General features: G+C 51.8%; 2 protein-coding genes across 3 annotated transcripts; one reads left to right on the top strand and one right to left on the bottom strand.

The window, feature by feature from the left end:
* Positions 1-1,491: 1,491 nt before the first annotated feature.
* Positions 1,492-11,428, top strand: LOC131482892 (serine/threonine-protein kinase MARK2-like). 2 transcript variants are annotated; one of them, XM_058678991.1, is made up of 4 exons: positions 1,492-1,678; positions 2,305-2,422; positions 4,544-4,620; positions 9,795-11,428. In XM_058678991.1, the coding sequence occupies exon 4, from the start codon at positions 9,844-9,846 to the stop codon at positions 11,323-11,325; it is 1,482 nt and encodes a 493-aa protein (XP_058534974.1). In that variant the 5' UTR covers positions 1,492-1,678; positions 2,305-2,422; positions 4,544-4,620; positions 9,795-9,843; the 3' UTR covers positions 11,326-11,428. The 2 variants fall into 2 exon arrangements, with proteins under 2 accessions (XP_058534974.1, XP_058534975.1); XM_058678992.1 differs by having other exon boundaries at positions 9,792-11,428.
* A 4,570-nt stretch (positions 11,429-15,998) lies between these two features.
* Positions 15,999-16,925, bottom strand: LOC101522197 (vomeronasal type-1 receptor 94-like). Its single transcript, XM_004581703.2, has one exon. The coding sequence runs from the start codon at positions 16,923-16,925 to the stop codon at positions 15,999-16,001; it is 927 nt and encodes a 308-aa protein (XP_004581760.2).
* Positions 16,926-21,674: the final 4,749 nt, after the last annotated feature.

Genomic DNA, 21,674 nt, shown 5'->3' with positions numbered 1-21,674 from the left:
TCCCCCTTCTTTCTCCATGCCTCAGGCAGCCATCAAGAAGAGTGGGGGAATGCGAAACATGTGTGTCCCTGGGACATGGGGGTAGCACAGTCCAGACCACCCACCTGAGGAGATTTGCTCCCCAATGAAAGGAGCCCCCTTGCTGCTTAGACCTCTGGTCAGGACTTTTTTCTAGTAGGATTTCCTCACTGCCACATCTTCCATTCCCAGCCCCCAACCTCTGGAAGAATCTAGGCCAGGAGGACTAGGAGCCTGGCCGCTAATTCCTCCTGGAAATCCTGGAAGCGGAGTGCCAGGCAGCTCAGGGGACCTTTCCAGCCCCTAGCCTGACGCTCCAAGGCCCTTGGCCCTGAGTCAGGTCCAGGCAGAGGGCATGGCCATCCCCAGCCGTCCGGCTGCCAGAGCCCACCTGAACAGCCCTCCAGGAGTCAGGCCAAGAGTGGTTAGAACCCAGTTCTGAGGCCGACTTGCCTGACATTCCCAGCTATCAAATGAGACTGTGCCAACAGGACCTGGGAAAGCAAGAAACCTGGGGTGCAGCTCCATGGGGACTGAGCCCTGGTGGCAGGGGGTGGCCTTCAGTATCATAAAATGTACCAACGGAAATGGCACCTAAGTGGAGGGGAAGAAGGTTTCTAACCGCCCAGTATTCTTCATCAGGCTGGGAGGACCCCTAGGAAGTATCCACTTCAGTAATAGATTCAACAGCTGCTCCTGTTCCACTTGGATTTCTTGTTCTTTCATTAAATTCAACTGGAAATAAGCTGGTTTTTTTCCTAAGAAATACCTGTTTTTATTGGAAAGGTATGTTTCATAGAGCAAAAGAGAGACAGCGACAAAGATCTTCCATCTGCTGGCTCACTCACTCCCCAGATGGCCACAGTGGCTGGAGTTGAGTCGATCCGAAGCCAGGAGCCTGGAGCCTTGAGCCTCCATCCAGTCTCCCTACCAAGGGTGCAGGGTCTCAAGGCCTTGAGCTATCCTCTACTGCTTTCCCAGGCCATTCTGAGCTGGATTGGAAGTGGAACTACTAGGACATGAACTGGAGCCCATATGGGACGCTGGCACTGCAGGCAAGGGATTAGCTGGCTACCCACAATGCTAGCCCCTGTGTCCAGTCTTAAAACTCGCTCCTGCAGAATATTCTCATTCTAATACCACTCTTCCTTCCTTTGCCCCTGTCTCCCTCCCTGCCTAGAGGTGCCTGGGAAGATCTTTGCCGCAGTATTTTCTAATATTAATTCTAGGGTATCCAGACCCTTGAACTGCTGGCAAACCGCATCTCCTCTCCATGGTTGCAGCGTGAATTCTTTCAAAAACACTTACCATTTTCAAATGCTCAATTTAGAATTTTTATAACAATGCAACTACTCATGGCCCCTCCTATGCGGGGTGGGGGGTGGAGCCCACGAGGGTGCGAAGGTGGGTGGGGAGCAGGGCAGGCGGTGACCGTTGGGGGAGGCATCACCCCTCCCTCCCCGTGGAGATCCTGTCGGGGTCGCCCACGGCCTCGGCCTCTCACAGCTGCCCGGCCGAGGGGGCAGGACCTCGGTCCCAAGCCCAAGAGGAAACCTCTGAGGAGAATCCCATTTGGCGATAGCCCCACTACCGTGTGTCAGATGAAGGCTGTGGAGGGTGACCTGGCGCCATGGCGTCCCAGGACTGGATTACGAATTAGGTTACAGATAGATTTTTTTTTTCCGACTGGCAAGTGGGTTGGACGTTGCGTCCTCCGCTGTGGCCTCGTGGGGGTTTGGGGTCGGAATGGGGAGCCTTGGTGTGACCGGCACCTGCGGTACCGGGTCCTTGGTGGGGGATTCGCCACGGGACCACGAGCACGTGCGGTTCCTCTCGCTGGGATCCCAAAGCCTGGCTTGGGCAGCGGGCAGGGTTCTCTGGAGGCCTGGGCTGGGAGAGAATCCCGAGTCTGGGAGCTGGGCCTGCCTTAGTGTGTCAGGTGCGGCCGGGCACAGGCTTGAAAGCGGTGCCCTCATCCAAGGGGGCGCTCCGCGGAGCGGGGATGGGGGGCAGGGGATGTTTTGGATCATCTGGACTCTGATGGTATGATCATGTCGTGTCATCAGATACCCTGAAATACACCTCCCCTTTTCCTTTTGAAGTGTGAGCTTCTAGGTAGCTTAGTGTGTCTAGACGCCCACTGGCCTCCTCGCGGGAGGCGGCTGCGCTTCCAGGGTAGAGCCCAGGAACTCAGGCAGTAAGCAGAGGGCAGTGGACGACTGACCCGTTAGGCACCTGTCGTTGCTCTCCATGCCTCGTGTGGCTAATTCTGGAATATTCTAACAGCTCACCTGTCGTCGTGTCAGTGACTGAGATTCGGGCCTCCTCCAGCAGCCGGCCTAACCTGCTGGTCCCGTGGCGTCTCTCCCACATTTTCTGACGCTCCTGGCTGCAGACCTTCCCGGTAGGTAGCCCGCTCTAGGTACGTAGACGTGCTGCGCTCCATGGTGGACACCAGGTGGCACCAAAACTCCTCTTCAAGCTGCCTCTACTGAACAGTAGGGTTGGTTTATATTGGAGCTGTTAGTGTCTGGGCACAAGTGTGGACACAAGTGTGTTTGAAGTGCATCTCTCCTTGAATTTAGGCACCAGATTAACTTTCCAGATACTGAAAAAAAGGGAGAGTGCTATGACACTGTACCATGTCTCAGTACTGACAAATACTCCTGTGTGAGAGAGTGGCGCACTTTTATCCACATGGTTCACATTCATTCGTCATATCTTCCTACAACCTTTATTTGCAAGATGCTTGCCAGGGCAGGGGTGTGTAGGGAGCGGGTACACATGGCTGCATTTGGAGACATGAGCTTCTCTGCTAGGCTCAGATGTTGATAAGGTGAGAGGCAGAGTTCTTAAGGCTGGTGTTGTGGTGCAGCACGTTAAGCTGCTGCCTGGGGTTCCCATATTCTGTAGGAATGGAGGTAGAGCCAGCTTTGTGCCAATGCATGGAGGAAAGCAGTGGAAAACGGCCCAAGTGCTTGGATCCCTGCCACTTCTACATGGGAGACCTGGACAGAGTTTTTGGTTAGTGACTTGAACCTGGCTCAGCCCTGGCCTGCCCCATTTGGAAAGTGAACCAATGCAGTGGCTGGAAGGTAGCGCTCCCTCTCTTACTGTCTTTCTGTCTTTCAAATAAATACATTCTAAAAAAGAATTCAGTCAGAAAAAAAAAAAAGAATTCAGTCAGAAGAATCTCTACCCCCCAAGCTAGTATCAAACAAAAAATCATATACTACCTGCCCAGTTTTCTCAGTGAAATGTCTTTGCTTTGAAATATGTGAGAAGGGGGAGGGAGCTTCTCCCCATCTTAGGGGCTGCAAAACAGAATTTCTTCCAAGATAAAGCAGTGGGTGTGGCCCCGTTTCAGCTGGCAAGCCGTGAGGGCCCGTGTTCCACAAAGACAGTGTGTTGGAGTGGGGGTCCAGGATGGAGAGAAGCAGCTGCTGGGTGGCTGTGTACTTTTCATGGTCTGCCGGTTGCAGACGTCAAACCTGTGTTTTCTAGGTCGAGACGCTTGCAGGGCAAATGGCCGGGAGTCTTGTTGGGCTTTCCCAGGTTCTTCTGGCCCAAGGTGGATCCCGGGCCTAGGAGCTTCCCTCAGGCCCTGTGTCCTGTGGAGACTGTCTTTTCCCACATCTCAGCCTCAGCTTCTGCATCTGTCATGGGATGTTCGTAAGGCCCACCTGCCAGTGCTGTGAGGCTTGTGTGAGGCGGTGTGTGTGAGAAGCTGTGACAACCGTGGTGCTGGGGGCAGGAGGAAGAGCGTCCTCCATCCACAGAGTAGCTCTGGGCACCTGTGGTGTGTCCTGGGGTATCCCACCTGTGATGGGCTGCATGGCTTGCATTCCAGCCTCGCTGGCCCTCTAGATGTCCTCTGTAGTCACATGGTTCACATCCAAGTCCAAACAGCAGGGATCTGCCCTGAACACTTCCTCTGTCCGCAGGCCCCTGGTCCCTGCCACGCTGACCGTGCCCTGAGAGCCAGAGCTGGCTTCTTTGCCTACACGGGTGCGCACATGGGACCCTCGGCTCTGACTCCTGCATAATCAGTAGGATTTGCCCCAAGGTCAGCTTTTTTTTTTTAAAGATTTGGTTTTTTTTTTTTTAATTTGAAAGGAAATTTTACAGAGAAAATGAGAGACAGAAAGATCTTCCATCCACTAGTCACTCTCCAAATGGCCACAATAGTTGGAGCTGTGTTGATTCAAAGCCAAGTGCCAGGAGCTGCTTCCAGGTCTCCCACACAGGTGCAGAATCCCAAGGCTTTGGGCTGTCCTCGACTGCTTTCCCAGGCAACAAGCAGGGAGCTGGATGGGAAGTGGAGTAGCCAGGACAAGAACCTGCACCTATATGGGATCCCATTGGCTGCATGTGGAGGATTGGCCTGTTGAGCCACCATGCCAGCTGCCTAAGGGCAACTTTAAGTCTTTCCAATGTGACCACTTTGTTCTGTGTCCCTTTCCTACCCCCTACTTGTGCATATACCTCTGTCCCCACCATGTTGCAATGGTCTCTCCGGTTTCAGCTCCTCTGCTGGCTGTGCACAAGATGAAGAAAGTGAGAACCAGAGAGGAGATCCCTGGGGATCCCAGTGACCTCCAGGTGAGCTTGGTCCATATGAAGAGTGGACACCCTGGGAGGAAATTGTCCAACTGTGCAGAGTTGTCCAAGACTGGAATGCATCACTTGTTCACCACCTGGTGCCTGCCTGGCTGTGGCACCCTGGACAAAGCCCATGGAGACAGTGAGCCCCGGGAAGGGAGTGAGCAAGGGGCATTGGTGACAGGATAGGACACGGCATGGCCAGGAGGGCATGCAGGGCTTGTCTGTTCAGTTTAGCTATCATTTGTAGCTGACACATATGCATTTCTTATCCTGGTGAAAAAAAATTTTTTCATCAGCTTAGGCTGAAGTTCACGGTGCCAGCCACACCCACAGAGGACTCTCCCAAGTTGTCCATCTCTGTGTGTGGTTTACATATGTGCTGGGTGGAGTCCAGGTCAGCTGTGGTGCCACAAGGGTTTGTGGTCTCAGTTGCTCAAAGTCTAAACGTTTGTTTCTTGTTCTCTGGACAGCATGATATGGTTGGGAGGGGTCACTGGACAGCTGCCTCAGCAAATATTGGGGCCTGGCTGAAAGGACTTGGGTTTTCCTTAGCATGTTCCCCTGCTTCTGCCCTGTGAGAAGACTGAATAGGGGTAGGGGGGTGTGCTGTTGGAGATAGTGTGCACTAATTCCTTCCATACTCCAGTACCCAGAACTCAGTTGTCATAAAGTAATGGCCAAGGAGACTAGGGGACATCATGTGGAGTGGGGGTGATATAGGAACATCTGGTAGATCTTGCCACTCCAGGTATGGGAATCTTGGAGATGTCTTGCGTAACTTGGTGGCCTGTGTAGGGAGGAGCAGAATAAAGGTGGCTGGATGGGGCCACATCTGTGTATTTTTGGGGCTCTGTGATTCACAAAACTTGTTCATGGATCAAAGCAGGGGAAAAGGAACAAAAGGAAGTAAAGGTCATTCATGAAGTTTTGCCGTGTATGACCTAGGGGGCTGTATAAAGTGGACATTGTACAGTGGACAAAGAAGGGTCTTGGGACAGGGAAGGTTCACTGAGTGCGTGGGTGTGTGTGTGTTCTGTGTTGAGAAAGAAGACAGAGATTATCCATCTGCTGTTTCACTTCCCAAATGGCTATAACAACCTAGTGTGGGGCTAGGATGAATCCAGGAGCCAAGAACTCCATCCTGGTCTCACACATGGGTACAGGGGTCCAAATAATTGGGCAATCTTCCACTGTCTTCCCAAGCACATTAACAGGGAGCTAGATTGGAAGTGGAGTAGCTGGGACTTGGATCAGCACTCCAGTAGGGGATATCGGCTTCTCAGGATGTGTCTGTGCACTACAATGACAGTCCCAAGGTTAAATTTCAACTTGAGTTTTGGTGAGAACATTCCAACCACAGCAACTAACAATCCCCAAACTGGAGATAATTTTCGATTACAGCAGCATCAAAAAGTAACACAATTAGGAGTAATTTTTTAGAAGAAACATAATACACTGAACAAACGTATTGTTGAAAGGAATGTGAAGAGATTTTGATGTTTGTGAATTAAACTTAGCATTGTAATGATGACAGTGTTCCTCAGATTGGTCTCAGATTAATATCAACTGCTATCCCTTATTAGCTCCAGTTTAATTTTTGCTAGTTAAAAAATTGTGTTTATTTGAAAAATGGGAAAGGAGAGAGGGAGGCAGTGACAGAGGGAGAGAGAGAGAATGAAGTTGCATGCATTGGTTCACTCCTCGAATGACCACAACATCGAGGGCGGGACCAGGCCTAAGCCAATAGCTGAGAGTTCCATTTGGGTTTCCTAAAAGGGTGATGGAGCCCAAGTGCTTGCGTGTCTTTCACTGCCTTCCCAGGCTCGTTGTCACAAATGTTAGATTGGAAGCAGAGCAGCCTGGACTTGAACTAGGGTTCCTATGTGCAATGCCGGCATTGTGTGCGGCAGCTTATTCAGCTGAGCCACAGTGTTGATCCTATCTTATTCATTTGAGTGTTCTCTCTTCTTTCTCTTGGTTAGTCTGGCTAATGGTTTATCCATTTTTTCTTTCATCTTTTTTTTTTTAAAAAAAATAGCTTTTCATTGATCTCTTGTATTATTCTTAACATTTATATTGTATTTATTTCTGATTTGTATTATGTCATCCCTTATACCACTTTTGAGTTTGTTCTTGTTCCTTTAGGCTCTTGAGTTAATTATTTCAGCTTTTTTTGTTTAGCCGTTGTCGGACATTTGGCCTGTTTCCAGCCTTTTATCTCTATAAGCATTTTGTCATTTCCTCTTGCAAATCTAGAGACATGAACTGGATACTAATCCAGGTGTGGAATTGTGCCACCACGTCTGTCACTTTGCTACCTGAGCACAGGAGGTCTCTGGCTCGACACTGACGCCATCTGGGGTCTGGTAGTGCTGCAGGGGGGTTGCTTGTGCATAGCAGGATGCTCACAGTAGCCCTGGCCTCTTCCTCGGGGACATTTGGAGCCCAGACCCTTGAGGGGCAAACCAGGTAGGAATCCTGATGCTGGGTCCCAATGTCAGCTGCCTTCCTCTTTCTTGAAGATGTTCAGAGAAACAGGAAAGTCACAGTGGACATTGATGGTGGTGAGGCTGCAAAGAAAACTGTTTTCTGGGAAGGAGAGATGGGGACAGGTCTGTTCCTGGCAATCACCACGCAGAGAGGTCAGAACCTGCCACCTGCCTGCAATGTGGTGGTAGGGATGACGTCCGCCTTCTCTGGCATTTCAGGCTCTCCTCTGTGGAGAGCAGGCTGGTCCTGAGGGTGTCTGTGGTGCATGCCCTGCCATGGCTCCTTGTACACAGAGTGGACTGGACGAGAATGGACTTGCTGTTCCCATCCTGCTGTCTTCTCGCAGTAGGAAGCAGGAGAACCTGGAAACCCCAAAGCTCAGGCCCTGTCCGTGGTGCTGAATCATAATGCTGATACGGTTTGAGGGTAAAGGAAAGAGAAAGTTTAATGTGGTCGTGATGAGGACACAGTAGACTATCACTCTCAAGCTTCTGTCCTGGCTAACAAGCATGACCTGGTGTCCTTAAAGGGGCTGTAGGGCAAGTTGGGCTGCTGGATCAGGCGTTGAAGTTGTTGCAGGTCTGATAACAGGTGTCAAACACCTCTGACCTTGGTTTCTCTGTACGATGGCTTGCATGCCCATGTCCCTTCAGATTTCACCCTGAAACTTGATTCAGTTCCAAAGATTACGAGGTGGGGAGGTCAGAGGCTAATGGGATCATAAGTGTTCTAGTTTGCTGGATTGGATGCATGACTTTCTCAAAGGGCTTAAAAGAGTGAGCTCCTCCCTTCTACCACAGGAGGGAGCCATTTTGGAAAATCTGTTGGAAAGATCTGGTTGGAGAGATTGATCTTCAGTGTGCCGGTTTACTCCTCAAATGGCTGCGGTGGCTGGGGCTGAGCCAGGCGAAAGCCAGGAACCCAGAACTCCGTCTGGCTCTCCCATGTGGATGAAAGGGACCCAAGTGCTTGGGCCAATTGCTCTGCTTTCCTAAGTGTGTTAGCAGGGAGCTGGATCAGAGATGGAGCATCCAGGGCTTAACCAAGTGCTCAGATCTGATGCTGGTGTCACAGGCAGTGACTTAGCTGTTTTGCCCTTGATCCCTAGTTGGTTTTGTTGTTGTTGTTGTTGTTGTTGTTTTCACTTGTGAGGTTTGGATAAGATGTCGTCCTTGCACATTTGTAAGGGCACAGCACAGCTTCCAGCACTTATACCTGGCTTGCACTGACCCCACCGTGCAGCCAGCCTTTCCATGGCCTTCTTTCCCTCTGGGAAGAAGACAGCAGTCTAGAAGCGGGGAGGGAGCAGATCTTCTCAGACATCAGACCTGCCGGCAGCTCGAGCTGTCCCTTCTCCAGGACCAGTGGAGGGGCCTGTGTCACAGTGGCCCACAGCCACTCAGACACACATTTCTCAGTCGCTTACATGGCCTTTCACACAGCCCTGCAGCAACCCACTGCCTTCTGGTGCCCCCCGGGTCTCGAGGAGCAATCTAATGGTGAATTTAGGGGAAGTAATGATGACAGACACGCCCTCTTAGACCTCCCTGATGCACCCGTCAGTGTCTTAGTGCAGCGTCGTGATGCCATGAGGTTATGCCATCATTTTGAGACCTAACATTCAGAGGACAAAGAAAATGGAATGGATAGCTCCAGTGTAGACATGGTTAGACCTTCAAAAGGGAAGGTTTGTTGTTTTATTTTTAGAAGACTTTTAAGTCAAAAACAAAAAGATGATTGAAATATCCTATGATCTTTAATTTTTCAAAACATAAATATCAGGGGCCTGGTAGAGTAGCCTAGTGGCTAAAGTCCTCAACGTGCATGCACTGGGATCCCATATGGGTGCCAGTTTGTATACCGGCTGCTCCCTTCCAGCTCCCTGCTTGTGGCCTGGGAAAGCAGTCAAGATGGCCCAAAACCTTGGGACCCTGCATCCACATAGGAGACCCAGAAGAAGCTCCTGGCTCCTGCCTTCACATTGCCTCAGTTTTGGCAGTAGTGGCCATTTGGGGAATGAACCAGTGGATGGAAGATCTTTTTTGTCTGTCTCCTTCTCTTTGTAAATCTGATTTTCCAATAAAAAAATAAATAAATCTTTTAAAATATCTGTCTCTGCCACCGACAAGAGCAAAACCCTTCGCAGGCCCTTGTTTTTATATACCTGGAAGGTGCTAGAGACAAGCCCTGTGGCCTGTCCACTGCTGGGATTGTCCCGCTTGCACTGGCATCACGGCAGTGGCTGCGGAGTGACTCCAGAGTCTCCAAAGGCCCCGACGTGGCCTGGGTTGTTGTCCTCACTGGCCGGAAACTGGTCTTGGTGACCCCTTGGACTTGGGCTGAGTTCATGCTTTTGCCTGAAGGAAGTTTCCTGCCAGGGAGATGCATACATAAGGGGTGGGATTTCACACAAAATCAGAGAAAACTCTGTGTGTGTTTTGCTGTTTTTTGTTCCCCATTTTGTCTGTCTTTGCAGTTGACATCATTTTTTGCTTTTCATTTAAGAAGCCCAGTTAGACTTACTGGTATTATTTGTGCAGTTACTACACATTTCTTCTTTGCAGTTTTCTTCATATTTATAATTCAGATGGCACTAAGTCTCACTGCTTCTTGTAGTTAACATAGTTACTGTTGCACATCAGCTGTTTTAGCATCCTTAGTACCCTTGTTTGTTTCAGCAGGTGTCATGGTGGCGTTGATGAATGTGCATTATGGTTAGTGGAGGCCACAATGCAAGGGCCCTCTGGCTTCCCCAGGGAGGCGGATATCCTAGACGGGTACAGGTTCCTGGGCTTCATTGGCCATGGCAGCTTCAGCGAGGTGAGGCTTGCTTGCCACCTGGGCACAGGGACCGAAGTGGCTGTGAAGATTGTCCGTAGAGACCCGGGGGACACCTCCAGCTTGCAGAGACTGCTGGCCGAAGTGGATATCATGAAGGACATGTGCCACCCCAACATCCTGCAGCTGCTGGAGGTGAGGCACTCGGCGGCCTGCTCGTACCTAGTACTGGAGTATGCAAGCAGGGGGGAGCTCCGGCGCTACGTGGCGGAGCGCGGCCACCTGTGGGAGGAGGAGGCCTGTTTCCTGTTCTGCCAGACCCTGTCGGCCGTGCACTACTGCCACCGGCACAGTGTGGTGCACAGGGACCTGAAGCTGGGCAACCTGCTGCTGGATGCCAACCTGCACATCAAGCTTGCTGACTTCGGCCTCAGCTGCCGAATCACTGAGGGCCAACAGCTGGACACGTTTTGCGGGACACCCCAGTACTGTGCCCCGGAAATGTTCCTGCACAAAAGCTACGATGGCTTCAAGGCTGACGTTTGGAGCCTAGGGGTGATCCTGTACACAATGCTGATGGGGTCGCTGCCCTTTCATGGCAAGAACCAGCAGGAGCTGGGGGCCTGTGTGCTGCGTGGGCGGTACCTGCTTCCAGGCCACATCAGTTCCGCGCTTCAAGAACTCTTGAGAAAACTACTGAGCTTGAACCCCAATGAGAGGCCCACAGTGCAAGAAATCAGGGGCCACTGGTGGCTTGGCTGGGGTGCAGAAGAGCCTGAAATAACTGATGTGGAACCCCTGAGCTCTGCCCAGGACCCTGAAACCCAGGAAGACCTGGCGGGCCTGGACTTGGATCCAGGGTACGGAGAAGAGGCCCTGTCTGGCAGCCACTGTGATGCCACCTTGTACACCACACTGCTCTCCCAGAAGGACTACCCCCGGGTGAAGCCCACACCTCTGGCTGAACTCTCCTCTGCCAGCATTGATGTGTGCAGCCCCCATGTGCTCCAGCCCCAGGGGAAGACCCCTGTTAGCCTGCGCCCCTCCTCCCAGCCCCCACTGTCCCAGGGCAACCAAGAGGGGAAGCTGCAGGCCTATAGCAGAGCCCCCATACCTGACCCTGCCCAGTGTGGCCAGCTGCAGCTTCTGAGCCCTGGACCAGGCCCTGGGGCTGCCCCCTGTGCCCTGAGCCCTAGGAGCCCTGAGGGCCACTTGGCAGAAGGGGGCCACCCCCAGGGAGTGGCAGAGCAAGAAGCTGTCCCAAGGGAGCAGCCAGGGCTGGAGGCTGGAACACCAGCCCCTGCCGGAGATGGGAGCCAAGCCCACCGGAGTGTGGGCAGGAGGCTGGTTGAGTTCCTCCTGCGGGTGTGTTGCATTCTACCAACCTCAGAGGCAGGCCCTGGGACCCCCAAGGGAAAAGGGGCTCCCCGGTAGCCTCCTGCAGGAGTATCCTCAGGAGAGGGTCCCTCCCAGCACAGCGGCCTGAAGGATGTTCCCTTCAGCCTTTGTGAATGATTGCCATGAATAAAAATCCTAATTATGCGCATGGAGCCAGTTCTAGGTGCCTCTGGGAAGCCTGTGTATTCTGTGGAACTGTTGTGTTGTTGCCTGTCAGGGATCGCATGGAAAGAGGGGCTGATTCATCCAGGGAGCTGACTTCATGGAAGCCAGGAAGGGAATGATGGCTGCTGGGGGCGGGGAGCAGAGAGGCACAGGAGGGTGGGCGCTGAGCTCCAGGGCACCAGGGCCCTCCTGCTCTCCAGTGCTGTCCAGAAGAGCTGAGAGCCACGTCTGCAGGGCCGTCCTGGGGCAGGACTGCAGGACCACTGTGTGTGTGTGTGTGTGTGTGTGTGTGTGTGTGTGTGTGTGTGTTCGGCTCCCGAGGCTGACAGCTCTCTGCCCTAGGGCACTCGCATCCTCCTCCGTGATGAGGACACTCATCACATGCTGGGGACACTCTACTCGGCTAGCACTTGGTATTTTCCATCTTTCCCATAAGGCCTTTCTGGTGTTGTCCAGAGGAGCTGCATTAATTCTAGAAATTCCATGATGAAAATATGTGCACTTGGAGAAAAGCTGAAACTCTGCCTTCCCACACACCTGTGACCACTTGAAGTCTTTTTGGATTCTATGTTCATCCTGTCATGTGCTGGTCAGCCCGGCCTCCCGACGTCTCCGTGGAGAGCAGGGCACAGAGTTGACAGCAATGCATTCTGGCAATCAAGCCTGCACGCAGCTCCCCACAGCTCAGCATCAGCTAGTGATGCCCCCCATCCTGCAAATGCACACACCTATGAAGCCCACACACTTGCTGCTTCAATTTTCCCCACTTCCCCCATGTCCTAGCTGAGTTAGTGCCTCTTCCAAGTAGCCCTCCCAGACTGTACCAACTTGCTTTGTCACTGGTGCTGAACAGTGTGGAGGGAGAGACACAGTCCAACCCCTCATCTGCCAGGGAACCCCTAGTGCACAGCACTGAGTAGGCACTCAGAAAATAGGGAGCTGCCAGCAGCCAAGGAGAGCGGTGTTATGATCCAGAGCAAAAGCACCACCGCTCTCCGTCAGTGAGCACGTGTCCCCAGGTCAGGGGAGCTGGGGGGCTCAGTGGAGAGGTGCCTGTGGTGTCCTCAGCCAAGGCGTTTTCCCAACAGCAGCCAAGTGGGAATGGAATTCCCAAACCAAAGTCCAGCAGGGAACCAGTGGAGTCCAGGTGGCGCAGCAGCTGTTGTGGGGGAGGGATCCTGGTAAGACCCTCCCTCAGGGTGTGAGCCAGCCTGCCCTGTGCACTCTGACCTGGGGAAGGAGGGGGCTGGGAGCTGCAGCCAGGTCCTGTGTGTCCTGCCCCTGTGGTCTCCCCTCCACCGCAGATGTGGGGTCTGTGCAGAGCACTGCTCCCTCCATCCCACCGGGCTTCCTGAGCTGGGGTCCTGATGCCGCCTGCTCAGCCAGCCCCAGCTGAGCTGCCTCCTTCCACAGCTGGCCCCAAGTGCAATCCTAACAGCTCTGTGTCCCTTGAGTTCCCCAAAGCGGCCGGGACCACGGCCCTGCTCTATTTAGAAACCTTCAGTGGCTGCCTTCTACCTAACACTGGGTGCAAAGTCCTGCCACCCCAGGTCCACCACACAGGCGGGCAGGCGCCATGGGCTTGGGCACTTCCTGGCCCTGGCCCAGACACTTCTGCCCTTTTGATGCCATCCAAATGCCTGCCCAGGTCTCACTTCTACTCCACAGCTCCCAGCCCTTCAGGTTTCTCTGTCTGCAACCCAGAGTGGAATCTCCTCACTGCTGGGCCCACCACCTTGCAACACCAAGGCACTATTGCTAAGGGGCAACCTTCCACCAGGCTGAGGCTCTTCTCCTGCCCTGGGCCCTCTGCTTAGGAATCTGGCCTGGACCCACTTCCCATCCTGGGCACAGGTTCACTTGGCAGTGAACCTGTCAGGGCCAAGTGGGCACAGTCACTCAGGGTGACCATCTTGCTGGCCCTGCTGGGCACCAGGCCATGAATACTCAGGGGCAGTTCCAGGCTCTGGCCTACTTGGGCCTCCACCTGGCACAGGGCGAACTCCAAGCTGCTGGACTTTATCACGTACACCTGGGAGAGGAGGCAGGTGGCTGGGCTCAGCAGTGCCGTCAGGAGAGGCTGGCCACTGCTGGAATCAACAGAGAACTTCCGAGTGCAACACCCAGAGAACAGGTAGGTGAGAAGGCCGGGCTGGGCAGGATGAGAACTCAGACCAGAGAGCTGTGGGACTCTAGGCGCAGGAGGCCTGGGCTCAGGCTGGGCACCTGCACTGGGTCCAGCCAGAGGGCCAGCATGGAGTCGGATTGTAGTCGCTGAGCTTTGGCTGGTCTCAGGCGACTGTTGCCAATTAACAAAAGGAGCTGTAATCCAGGAGCTAGTTGAGTTGTCCAACCGACTGATCGACCAAGTTTTGGCCAATTATGTTGGTTTTTCTAAATGAGCATGTTTTTCCTGTTAGTTGACACGTGGCAAATGCAGTGAGAGAGCCACAAGTGACGCGTATGGATACAGTGTGTGGCGGTCAGCTCAGAGCCGCTGGCTGCTGAGGACAGTCCTGCTGTGCTAGGTCAGTGCCAGTTCCTCCAGCCAGCAGTGGGGTTATTGGAGCCAACGGTCACCGTGTTCTTGCTTTTTTCTGACGAGCCTTGAGATAGTTTGGCAGAATGGCCCCTCCCTCTACCCCGGCCAGCGTTTCTTCTGTGTCTTTTGATGCCATGCGTCCTAACTGGGCAGGGAAGCTGACATGTTGTGCTCCTGATTTGCATTTTCCTGATGATTGGTGAAGAGAATATTTGCATATGCTTCTTAGCCATTTGCATAGGCTCTTTTGAGAAATGCTTGTGAGGGTCATTTGCTCACTGTTTAATTGAACTATTATTTTGGTTATTGAGTTGTTGGAGTCCCTTCTCTGTTCTGCACACTAATCTCCCATCAAATGAATAGTTCGAAAAATATTCTTCCCTCCTGTAGGCTGTATCTTAACTGTGTTGATTGTTTTCTTTGAGTAGATCTTTAGTTTGATGTAATCCCATTTGCCAGTTTTTGTTTGGGGAGGTCCAAGAGTTCCTGACCCGTGCTAATGCTCAGAGGCGTCTCCCCTGCAGTTGAGTGGCTTCCAAGTTTCAGGTCTTACACTTCAGCCTGACCCCTGAGTGAAGTTTGCTGTATCATGAGAAGGGGGGACAGAAGTGTCTTCATCTGCCTGAGAAAATCCACTTTTGGCAGCTTCGTTTGGGGATTTTTTTCTTCCCAGTGTGTGTTGTTGCTGCCTTTGTCAAAACAGCCATTGCCTGTACATACATGGATTTAGTCCTGGGTTCTCCATTCTATTCTACAGATCTGTTTGTCAGTATTTTTATGCCAATCTCATGTTGTTTTTGGATACTGACAGGGCAGAGCTAATTGGGAACCAGGAGCCAACTTCAGATCCCCCATGTGGGTGTAGAGTCCCAAGGTATGAGCCATCTTTCACTGCCTTCCCAGTGCCACAAGCAGAGAGCTGGATGGGAAGTGCAGCAGCAGGACACAAACCTGTGCCCACATGGGATCCTGGCACTTGCAGCTGGAGGATTAGCCAGTTGAGCCATCATGCTGGCTCTATGTAGGACTCTCTTGAGCATCCTTTTTGGAAGGCTGGTCTAATGTTGAGGAATTCCTTCCATTTTTTACTTATGCAGAGTCTATCTCTCTTTCATCTAAAAGGATGGGTTTTTGTAATATTTTTGTTTTTGTTTTCCTTCAGAATTTGGAATGTGCCAAATTCTTCCCTCCTGGCATATAAGGTTTCTGCTGAGAAATCTGCCATTAGTTTTATGGAGTTTCCTTAAATGTAAGTTGTCCCTTTTCTGTAGTATTTTGCTTTTAAAATAATTATTTTAAAATGCAGAGAGAGAACCATCTTCCATCTGATGGTTCTTTCCCCAAATGCCCACAGCTGGCAGGACTGAGATGGGATCCTTGGTCTAAATTTGGGTATCCTGTGTGGGGGGGAAGGGTTCAAGTGTTTGAGCCGTTATCCATTGTCTGCAAGGATGCTCATCAGCAGGAAGTTAGATTCTGAATCCCAGTTCGAACTTGAATCCAGGCACCACATCATGGGATGGTGAATCCCGCATGGCATTTTAACTGGGGCAACAGGTGCCAGAATGCTCTTCCTGCTCAAGGCTGGACACCCGCGCGTTGTGTGGATGGGCCACTTTCTGTTAGAGTTCCTGCATCTAATGCTGTTGTTATATATGCACAGAGTAGAATTCCTGGGTCACAGGGTAGTGAGTTTATGGCTAGTTTACCCTACTAGTTAGGCAAAAGGCATTATTGACATACTGAAAATTTGTAAGCTGTCGCATGCTACCCAGGCCATGACAAGGCCATGACACCTCACATGTGCCCCTTCAGAACCACCCAGAAACAAGAAACTCAAAGAAGCAGGTGGTTCCATGACCTATGAGGTGTTTCCCATACATGTCCAGGACAGGAAGCAGTTTTGGGGGAAAAGTGTAGCTGTATTCTCATGGGACTCAGGGAGCACGTTTTCTGAAGCTGGTGCAGTGGCTCATGGAGAGACATTTCTGTCACCGAACTATTACTCATTAGCTGTCCTCCCTGACATGAACTTCCAAAAGGGAACTATACGCTTTTCTGCACTGAGGAACACAAAGGGACTGATGATGGCATAGCCATTGGCCACAAAAATCTGGATGCAGTACATAGTTGGGTCATGGTTCGACATAAATCTGAAGGTGGAGATGACATAGTCCAATGTGGACAGGAGCATGAAAAATCCCATGAGCAGCAGGATGGTGCGCGTGGCCCTCAGCTCAGGGGAGGCTTGTGGAGAAAGGCTGGTGCTGTGAAGGTGTTGGGACTGCTTCTTGTGCCTGCACAATAGGGTCACCATGTAGCCACTGGACAGCACCATGAACCCTATGAGGGGGCAGTCCCTGATGGGCACCAGTGCAACCAATAGCTGACTGAAGGACTGACCTGAAGAGGAGCAGGATTCAGTGACGTACAAGAGACTGTCTGAGGTCCCATTGGGGGTGGCCATGATGGTGTATATGTGGTGACTGCTGACAGCCATATAGAAGACCCACAGGAGAAGGAGAGAACCCAGGCTGTGACAGGAGGGTGTCTGTTTGAACTTAGCCAACCAGGAGCTCCTGGGGCTGAGGGTGATGGCCTGGAGGACACTGAGCAGGCAGGTGATACACAGTGAGAGGCCCCGCAGCACCCGGTACACGTAGACAACTGCTTTACATGTGATGTCATCCCAGATGCCCCAGGACCCAAACATGTCTGTGGCCATGAACCCTCCGAACAACAGCATCACCAGGTGGGTAAGGGCCAAGAAGCCAATGGGCAGGTCTGTGGGCCTGGGTCTGTGTTGGAAAAAGAATGTGAGGATGTGGAAGAGAAGGAGGAAGGCGTTGGCTGAGATCCCAATGCTAACTTCAGAGAGAAAGATATTTCTGAGGTCAGTGTTATTATACAGTTTGCTGTTTACATTCATTTTTGATGGGAGCAGGGAAGCATCCATCAGGAGATGGGGGAAAGCCAGAATAGTACCTTCTCACCAACTGACTACTTGGGCAGTCTTAACCAGCACAACTGTTGTCACTGGGTGGAGCTCCATCCCCATATGTGTTCTTCTGCTTTTTGACTTGGCTCCACCTCCCGCCCTCTGGAAGCCCTGCCCCTCCTCACTGTCCCAGAACCTTCAGACCTTGGCTGGTTACCAGAGCCACTGCTGGACTGCCTCGCATGCAGCTTGTCTGCCTACTGGAAATGGCCATTAAGCACAGGAAGTATTTGTTGTCGTTATTATTATTATTGCCTCATTGTTCAGTTTGAGTCAAGAACCCTGTCTTACTGGGTTTGGCCTGTGTCACCTGATGAAGAGCCCTGCACATGATCAGGCCGCGCAGTGACTAAGGACCTGGAATTTGGCAGGTGGCATAGAGTGGCGATAAGAACTCCCACACAGAGATTGTGTGACAGACATGTCCAGTGTGGCACTTTTCTATCCTTACTCTGCTTCATTTCTTGCCAGACCAAACTTGTTCATGTATTACAGGCAAATGTTCGCCAAGTGCAGACTGAAGTCAGCTTGCTGAAGTTGATGTCGCCAGAATCACATTGACGACACGTGTGACTGAGCCATCCACAAGGCTGAGCTCTGGTCAGGTCCCCTGTGAAAGATGGTCAGTCATGTGGCCTCGTTCTTAGAGCTACTGTGTGTATAGAAGCAAGTGATAGATACATACCGACCACAGGCGCAATTCCAGCACATATTGATGGCTGTAGAGATGTCAGCCACTAGAGTGATGTGAACAGGAGACTTCATGCAGTTCTTGTAGTGACTGGTCAGCTGTGTGCCTCCCTAAACGAGAGAGCATAGACACTATTACCAACGTAAGGGCATGTTTTAGCAACTTCCATTCATAGTGTGATTTTGCGATTTTAGACTTGGCTCTGAGTTCCCCCAGATTGCACCCCTCTAACCTACTGTTTTCCCTCCTTGTCGGAAGAAGGCGCCTGTGTGAGCAGAGGCCAGGTAGTGGGGCTCGTGGGAGCACACTCCCAGCTCTTTCTCTGTTCATGTCTGTGGAGTCAGGGTGGTAAAAATGACTGCAATTAAAATAGCCTAAAGGTCATTCCATTTTAGGGTTTCAGGCCCGAGCATGCAACCAACCCCTGCCCGAAGGGATTGCTTCAGATCAGCAGCAATATTTCTGCAGTCGGAAGAGCCCTGAAAAATCCTCCCTCCCCCCCCAAAAAAAAATTAAACCAGAAAATGGGTTGCTAATTCTGGTGGAATGTTTCCTGCTAAACACTCTTTTTTACTTCTGTGAAGGCCTCAGGGAGTTGAGATGCTTTACAACATCAAGTGTTTCCAGTTCTGAGCCAAAAAACGAATACTGTCTGGGATGAACTGGAATTAAAGCTAGATCCTATTGTGTCTCTTTAACCCGCAGGAATATGTCTTATAAGATGCTGGAGAAACAGAAATGCTACAGGGTTGTGACCTGAGCTGCCAGTCTCCTCTTCAGAACGGAGCTGGGCACCTGCAGGAAATGCTGGACATAGGGATTGTTTTAAAATGAAACGTCCTTAGCGGCATGAGGGCAAGTTCAACTCTTCTCCAGCTGCTGCTCAGGCAGAGGGATGCGACTTTTCCCCCGGTGTGGGTGGTGGACACGGGTTTGCTGCCATAAGAAGTCCAAGAGAAACAGTGGGTAATCATCCTTGAAAAGACCACAGGCCATGCATTCCCAGTGATATCCAGGAAAGAATGGCACCAGTGGGTCGCTGCTTTAAAGCCCCTGGAACATCTGTAGGCAGAAGGTATAATTCTAGGCCAGGAGTGGGAAGCGTTCATCTCCTCCTGCAAGTGTGGATGGAGGAAAGTGACTTAGTCTGATGTGGTCATGAGAGGCTGCTAGCCCTTCTTCCACACGTGGCAGGAGAGTGGTATCTCTGGTTGTCAGCAGTGTCCAGGGGCTGGACCACACCTGCTGCTTGTCAGTAAGACATGTGTTGTGTGTGCAGCTCACACGCACATAAATGTTGTAAGTAATTCTGATGCACGAGGCATCTATGATTGCTGCAGAGTAGTTCCAGGCTGATGCGTCATTTTCACAGCAACACTCTGCTGATGATGAACCCTGAAAGTAAACAAGCTAAAAGTCTTCTGGATGAGCCCTGTCTCAGCTACACCCTGTCATGCGTGCACAGGAACTACCTGACACGGGCCAGGAGGCCGGGGAGCAGGACAGGAGCTCTGTGCCGTCAGCAGGAGGGACAAGGAGACCTTCCCCCCTTGACTTGGCTTGTGGGCATGACGGAGCCGCAACACAACTTGCGGGTCCTGCAGTACCTGTGTGCTGGAGTCACACCCTCCAGCAGCTTGACATCTCGTATACAATGTCAACCCCATGGGTTCCTGATGAAGGTCACGTTTGGGGAGGCTGTCTCAGATAGCAGGAAGGAAGGCTAAGTGGGCAAGTTTGGCAGGTGAAACATACACAGAGGAAAAAGATCAAAACAACACCTGAGGGCCCAGCGTAACAGCGTAGTGGTTAAAGTCCTCACCTTGCACGCCCGGGGTCCCATATGGGCACCAGTTCTAATCCCGGCAGCCCTGCTTCCCATCCAGCTCCCTGCCTGTGGCCTGGGAAAGCAGTCGAGGTCAGCCCAAAGGCTTGGAACCCTGCACCCATGTCGGGGACCCGGAGGAACCTCCTGGCTCCCGGCTTCAGATTGGCTCAGCTCCGGCCATTGTGGCCACTTGGGGAGTGAACCATCAGATGGAAGATCTTCCTCTCTGTCTGTCCTCCTCTCTGTATATCTGACTTTGCAATAAAAATAAAATAAATCTTTAAAAAGAAAAAACAGCACCTGAGCCTTTTGGGTGGGAGCAGGTAATGAAAGCAGCAGCACCTCAGGAGAAACAGGGCACAGTTCAGACCCATTCATCAGGGGGAACAAGGAAGCACCTGCTGTCACCAGAGCAGTGGACGCTCTCGTGGTAAATGACATCATCAGACGGGCCCCCCGACCCTTGACAGGGATGTGCACCTGCACCAGTGGTCAGGAGAAAATGTGAGGGGGTAACTGGGAGGGGAAAGTCCTGAGACCGCAGGGCAAGCTCGGGTACCTGTGACCTTAAGGGTGGACAGGTGCAGGTGAAGGATGGAAGATTGGTGCATCTACTCTCTGATGTCCAGCATGAGCGGGATTGTGCACACCACAGCACAGGAGTGGAGAGGACATGGGTGTGCTGGAGGTGTGGCCTCTTGTGCGTGAACCAGCAAACTCTGGTTTGCTTCTAGGGGTCAGTCTCTCCATCAGGAAACCCTGGGCCTCACTATGGTCACTGTGTGTGTGTGTGTGTGTGTGTGTGTGTTTGTGTGGACATGAACTTGGACACGACGGATTTGTTGGGGGTCGGGGGAGAAGAGCTGTTCTGTTCTGTGCTTGTTGGCTTGGGATTGGGCCATGCTGTCCCCAGAGCACAGAAGGAGGCTGCGACCTTGGTTCTTGTCTTACATGAAAGGAGATGTCCCTGCGGACAGATCAGGGAGCAATTCAAGGTTTATTAAAGACAGAAACCTCCTGCCACAATAGTCGGGGCATGGGAGGGATCTTTAAGAGAGAAAAACCCAACAACCGGTGAGGTTTTAAACTCAGCTTTCGAGAGAAATAGAAAAAAGAAAGGGGGAGAGCAACTAACAAGCCACAAGCCATTAGAGGATGGGAAACAAACTCATCAGAGGCCAGAATGGGTAATTTTGTCTAGTTTGCTCAGAACAAGAGCCTTCAGAAGGGCGTGATTGTTGCCTTCTGTTCTCATGGTGACCAGTGGGGTCACTGACTCCTTGCCTTCTCCCAGTGGAACTGGAAACTCAGAGGAGAAACCAGCACTTTGCCCCTTTTCCCTCAGGGCAGTGGCAACCCCACCTAGCCTATTAGGTAGACCTGTGGATTTTCAAAGAAACTTGCCCTGTTTCTCACTGCACCGGGGGCCCTGTCCATTAGCCCACCTAAGGCCTTATAGTAGCACAACCTGCCTGCTGTACCTCGCAAACCAATCCCAGCTGGGAAACCCTGGAGAGCACCAAGATGAAGTGGCTGGCACAGCCAGGAAGGCACCGTCACCCCACACAGGTGTCTGTGCTGTGTGCAAAGATGCTGTGAAATACAGGAGCCAAGGAGTGTGAGGGAGAAACCCTCAGGTACCATGCCGCTTGAGTGGCAGGTGTTTTTAACAAGAAGAGTGAGAATTTAACCATGTTTGCCACTGAAGGGATGGCAAAGTTCAGCTCTGAGTTTGCTCTGGTAGAAGGTGCTCTCATCATCAATGCTGCAAAGTCTTAAGGAAGATAAGTAGGCCAGGATCCGTATAAGGTAGAGAGAGTCCCGCCCTCCAGGAGTTGCATTACAGACGCTGCTATTGCTGTCCTGTCCTTACCGGAAGTGAGATTCCTGCTGGCGGTGCTGATCCTCCAGAGCTTGGGGGAGAGGCGTGGGAGGTTTTCAGGCTGAGCAGCCAGCTCGCCTATGCCCTCATGTTCTCTCCATCTGAACAACAAAAGACAAGATATGGCTTCACGTTGATCCTGAAAATATAGAGCTTGGGTGGGGAGGGGAAATTCTGTAGTCTGAACACAGATCACATAGAGTGGGATTCACTTTCCCTAACCGATCCTTCAGACACAGTGAGTCCAGGCACATTGGTGTGTAATGATTAGCATACGGA

Source organism: Ochotona princeps, chromosome 21 (genome assembly GCF_030435755.1).
Source record: "Ochotona princeps isolate mOchPri1 chromosome 21, mOchPri1.hap1, whole genome shotgun sequence".
Lineage (NCBI taxonomy): Eukaryota > Metazoa > Chordata > Mammalia > Lagomorpha > Ochotonidae > Ochotona > Ochotona princeps.
This window is presented reverse-complemented; position numbering and strand designations above follow the sequence as displayed.

What these genes read in the sequence shown, in the direction of transcription:
- LOC101522197 (XM_004581703.2), bottom strand. Translation starts at nt 16,925, where the DNA reads ATGAATGTAAACAGCAAACTGTATAATAACACTGACCTCAGAAATATC.
- LOC131482892 (XM_058678991.1), top strand. Translation starts at nt 9,844, where the DNA reads ATGCAAGGGCCCTCTGGCTTCCCCAGGGAGGCGGATATCCTAGACGGG.